A 6,000-nucleotide genomic window follows, 5' to 3' on the forward strand; every position below is an offset into this window, starting at 1 on the left:
GTTTCCTTGCGCTACCTCGCTAATGCAGGAGACAGCGACAGAGTGTAATAATTATAATAGAATGAAAATAAAGATATATATTTATTTATTTATACATTTTGCTTTGTTGCTGTCTCCCGCGTTAGCGAAGTAGCGCAAGGAAACAGATGAAAGAATGGCCCACCCGACCCACATACACATGTATATACATACACACCTATACATCGCAACGCATACATATACATACACACACAGACACATACACACACACACGTGCACACAATTCACACTGTCTGCCTTTATTCATTCCCATCGCCACCCCACCACACACGAAACAACAACCCCCTCCCCCCCTCATGTGCGCGAGGCAGTGCTAGGAAAAGACAACAAAGGCCACATTCATTCACACTTAGTCTCTAGCTGTCATAATGCACTGAAACCACAGTTCCCTTTCCACATCCAGGCCCCACAGAACTTTCCATGGTTTACCCCAGATGCTTCACATGTCCTGGTTCAATCCAATGACAGCACGTCGACCCCAGTATACCACATCATTCCAATTCACTCTATTCCTTACACACCTTTCACCCTCCTGCATGTTCAGGCCCCGATCACTCAAAATCTTTTTCACTCCATCTTTCCATCTCCAATTTGGTTTCCCACTTCTCCTCATTCCCTCCACCTCTGACACATATATCCTCTTTGTCAATCTTTCCTCACTCATTCTCTCCATGTGACCAAACCATTTCAAAACACTCTCGTCTGCTCTCTCAACCACACTCTGTTTATTACCACACATCTCTCTTACCCTATTATTACTTACTCGATCAAACCACCTCACACCACATATTAGACTCAAACATCTCATTTCCAGCACATCCACCCTCCTCTGCACAACTCTATCTATTGCCCACGCCTCACAACCATATAACATTGTTGGAACCACTATTCCTTCAAACATACCCATTTTTGCTTTCCGAGACAATGTTCTCGACTTCCACATAGTCTTCAGTGTTCCCAGAACTTTCGCGCCCTCCCCCACCCTATGATTCACTTGCGCTTCCATGGTTCCATCCACTGCCAAATCCACTCCCAGATATCTAAAACACTTCACTTCCTCCAGTTTTTCTCCATTCAAACTTACCTCCCAATTGACTTGTCCCTCAACCCTACTGTACCTAATAACCTTGCTCTTATTCACATTTACTCTCAGCTTTCTTCTTTGACACACTTTACCAAACTCAGTCACCATCTTCAGTTTCTCACACGAATCAGCCACCAGCGCTGTATCATCAGCGAACAACAACTGACTCACTTCCCAAGCCCTCTCATCCACAACAGACTGCATACTTGCCCTGATTCAATCCATTGACAACACGTCGACCCCAGTATACCACATCGATCCAACTCACTCTATTCCTTGCCCGCCTTTCGCCCTCCTGCATGTTCAGGCCCCGATCATTCAAAATCTTTTTCACTCCATCTTTCCACCTCCAATTTGGTCTCCCACTTCTCCTCGTTCCCTCCACCTCCGACACATATATCCTCTTGGTCAATCTTTCCTCACTCATTCTCTCCATGTGCCCAAACCATTTCAAAACACCCTCTTCTGCTCTCTCAACCACGCTCTTTTTATTTCCACACATCTCTCTTACCCTTACATTACTTACTCGATCAAACCACCTCACACCACATATTGTCCTCAAACATCTCATTTCCAGCACATCCACCCTCCTGCACACTACTTTATCCATAGCCCACGCCTCGCAACCATACAACATTGTTGGAACCACTATTCCTTCAAACATAGCCATTTTTGCTTTCAGAGATAATGTTCTCGACTTCCACACATTCTTCAAGGCTCCCAGGATTTTTGCCCCCTCCCCCACCCTATGATTCACTTTCGCTTCCATGGTTCCATTTTTATTGTTATTATCTTTATCCTAAGTCTTTATTAACATAGTCGAGATTTGAAAACTTACTGTGGTGTATTTACAGGTCCACCTGGACCCCCAGGAGTAGGACTTCCAGGAAGAATAGGTGAACGTGGATCCCCAGGTTTGCCTGGTGCACAGGGTGGTCGGGGTGCCCCTGGCCCTCAAGGTCCTCCTGGTCACTGTGAGTATTGTAACCCAGCCTTAGCCTACCAGTCAGCTGCAGCTCGAGGCAATGTCAAGGGACCATAAACATCTTCCTCAATACCTGAAATGACCACAACAACTGAAGGTAATCCTGGTCATATGGACAAATGGTTGACAAGTGCTCACTGCTCATATCTGATGAAAAGTCTTAATTCTTCATTATGTACTCTACAGTGACAGCTTTACTGTATTTTCCCACAAAATACATAGATACAATTTGAAAATATCTAGGTCTTGTTTAACATCTCTCAAACCGAGGTAAAATATCTTTAATTTTTCTTTTCCAGTCTCTCTTGAAAGTATTCATCAGCAATGTTTCAAAGTCAGGTTTTTAACAACTTTTTCCAACAAATTAGTTCAAAATGTATTAGGTGCTTATTATGAAATAAAAACAACTTATGAAACCAAGAGGACATATCAGATTATCAGGTGCAGGTGCCGTCAACACTGAGCGTGTCTTGTCAAACTCACCATTCATCACTGCCAAGTCATCTTATTTGTTTTTCATTTGAGATAATATTATATTTTTGATGTCCATGGCGATATCTAAAGAAATGTTTAGGATTAAATGGACGATAGATACATGTTAAGGGCTCACTCTTTGCTACAATTTCGACAACTCAAACTTCAATTTAAACACTTGCACACACACACACACACACACGCACACACTGTGTCCCACCACATGTACGTACATAATACAGATGGACTACATACTGAAGCCACGTAAGAGAGAGCAGTAAATTCCCGTAAGATTACCCTGATAAAGTCACATATACTCTATATTACATTGCAAAAGCTGTGAGTGTCAGCCTGTGCCAGAGGCACTGCATGGTCTCTACCACACTGTTGCTAAAGTGATGCTGGGAAACAGACTCGAACCTTGAGTGGTGCTTCTGTACTGTAGGTTTTGCCTCATTCTGTTAAGCTGTCATCATGTATATTCTGTGCAACTAACCTTTATTTGTATATAAAATAATTTTTTATCTAAATTAATAAAGAGTTGGCCAACAGTTTGCTGAAGAGTTTCATTTTGACAAACATCTGCTGCAAATGTCTCTGGAGTATATAATTCCCACTTTATAAGACTTTGGCTTATTTGTATATTGAACAGTGTGGTTTCATCTTCAAACGTTCATATAAAATCTGTGCCTTCTCACCAGGATGGACTTCTGTACTTATTGGCTTACTCATATCTGAACTAAGACTAAGGATAAGTTTATTGTAGTCAGTTACATATTGTACTCATTTGTAATGTCATTTCATGTTAGTGGTTATATGGAATTGTAAAGACATAGGGAATAATTGAAATCCTCACCATATAAATGTATCTATTTTAATGGCACACACACAGCAGCTCCTTCTTGAATATTGATATTGGCTGATGAATAACTTACAAAAATTCTTTTTTTACTTTCCTTTGGTAAATCATGGTCTCATGTGTGGTGAGGACTCAGTCTCTGCTAAACACATAGCAGAGGTTATTGTTGTGGGTATGGAAGCATTTATCCCCACTTTCTCCAAGATGACCTCTTCTTCCCATCCATGGTTTAAACATTCTTGTTTTGAGGCCACTGAGGCAAGGGATCAGACATATTGGGTATGGTTTGATATCTCTATCCTCTGACTCCCATTCAGTATTTATCGCTACAAGTACATTATAAATGAGGTAAAGCATTCCATTATTCAAAGGAAGTGCAATAATCTCTCCTCTTCATCCGCTGATAGGTCGTTTTGGTCTTTAGCTAAGGGCATTGCTAACAACTTCCATAGCTCTACCTTTCATTCCCTTTTCCTTTCTGATGATACTATAGCTGTCTCTCACATAGACAGAGCAACTCTGGTTCCCACTTCTCTTCTAACTCCACCTTGGATGACTCTAACATTCTTTCACCCCAATGCTTCTCTTCCTAATCATATGCCCCTTCCCATAATCTCTTTCAAACTGTCAGAAAAGCACTTCTCACCTGAACAAAAGCAAGGTTTATGGTCCTAATGCCATCCATATACATGTACCGAAATATTGTGCCTCTGAACTTGCATCTGTGCTTGCTCATCTATACCAATTGTCTACAATATGTATGTATTGGTACATCCCATCCTTTAAAAGGGTGATCGCTCTAACCCTTCTAACTATTTTTGTTACTTTGACGTCTACCATTTCCAGTGTCTTTGAATCCCTCCTTCACTCCCATATCCTCAGACATCTTGAATCTCAGTCATTTCTCTGGTCACCAGTATGGCTTCCATATGGTGAGATCCATTGGTGATAATCTTTCCTATCTTACTAATGTCTGGTCATCATTCCTGAAAGATTTGGGAAATCCTGGGTAGTTGCCTTTGACATATCTAATGCTTTTGACAGGGTTTGGCATCAGGATCTCATCTCTAATTTCCCCTCCCTCACTTTGCTTCCCGATATCTAGCTTCCTGTCTGTTGCTGTTGAAGGATTAGCCTCTCCCCCTTACTGCCTCAAATTTCTGTCCTGTCCCCTACACTTTTTTCTCATTTCTATCACTGATTTCCTTTCTTCCACAGGTAATCAAATGCACTTAAACACTTATAACTCAATACTGCATTCCTCTACATCCTTCGATTCTGTTCCTTCTTTTCCCCTTTGATCATTAACTCGTCTCAACACAGCTTTCACAATAAACTCTGACTTGGACAGGACATCTCAGTTGAGTGAATGAAATCTAGTTATGTTTAATGCCTCTAAGACCCCGTTTCTACCGGTCTTTCTATCAGAAACTCCTCACATCTCTCATCTCTCCTTTGACAGTTCTGTAATTCCACCTTCTGACTCAATGAACATACTTGGTATTACTGTAACATCCACTCTATCTTGGAAGACCACATTACAGGAATAGCTAGGTCTCAAGAAACTGTAAATTCTATTTAGATATCAAAATATTTTTCTTTTGAACAGTTGCTCTGTATCACAAAGGAGTGCCCCCCCCCCCTTTCAATCCCGTCCTTGTATGGATTACTGCCCTCACATTTGGGGTGGTTCTAGCTCTGCATCCTTAATGGACAGAATAAAAAGCGGTCCACCTTATAAACTGTCCCAAGCTAACTTCAACTTGAGCAGCTAGGCTTGTGCCACAATGATGGTTCTCTTTCCTTCTTGTATAGGTATTACTTTGGTTTCTGCTCTTGAGAGCTGGCTGCTTGTGTGCCCACATCACTAGCTAGACTACACTATACTTGGCAAGCTGCTGCATCACATGATAATTGTTTGGACATTGGCAACTCATTGGTGGGCTGTTTTGATAACCGGTTCTTTCCTTGCACCTCAAAGCCTAGGAACACTCTACTCTTTCATCCAATTAGTGTGACCTGGCACATTGTAAAAGGCAGGTTTTTTCTTCCTCCAAAACTCGTAAATACTTTCCCTTCTCTTTTTTTTTTCTTTTTCATTAATTTCTCTACATTTCAAATAAGGCCCAGCCTTGTTGTGGACATTTGCCCGTGACTGGAGCCTCTAACGTAAAAAACTGCAAAACTTGAAAACTTGTGATAGTTTGTTATATAAAATGGAATTTGCATTCCATACAAAGTAACAATTTTTTTTTTATTTTATGCAACACTATGCCTCCAAAAATAGGGAAAATTGCACTTGAGTGTGTTCTGAGGAGACATGGTAGCCAAATAGGATCGTTAGTAAATAAAACATTTTCTTAGATACTGAGTAGCGTCAGTGAATATTTATTGTGTAAAACACCGCCTGATACTCAACACTGAATGTACATATATTTTGTGTATAAATCGGTCTAATAAGGAAATGATTTACTGTATGGGAATTACGTCATAACACCAGTGGTACAGAGTGCTAACTGCTTACCATGTACAATATTTCTATTCACGATAATTTGGCGG

General features: G+C 40.9%; 1 protein-coding gene across 1 annotated transcript in view; it reads left to right on the forward strand.

Moving 5' to 3' along the window:
• LOC139749883 (uncharacterized) overlaps positions 1-3,137 on the forward strand; it is a 293,444-nt gene extending 290,307 nt beyond the window's left edge. Inside the window, 1 exon segment of the mRNA XM_071664262.1 lies at positions 1,978-3,137. Coding sequence (XP_071520363.1) covers positions 1,978-2,165 — 188 coding nt within the window. The 3' untranslated portion in view covers positions 2,166-3,137.
• The last annotated feature ends 2,863 nt before the right edge of the window (positions 3,138-6,000 follow it).

The sequence above is a fragment of the Panulirus ornatus genome, chromosome 8 (genome assembly GCF_036320965.1).
Source record: "Panulirus ornatus isolate Po-2019 chromosome 8, ASM3632096v1, whole genome shotgun sequence".
NCBI lineage: Eukaryota > Metazoa > Arthropoda > Malacostraca > Decapoda > Palinuridae > Panulirus > Panulirus ornatus.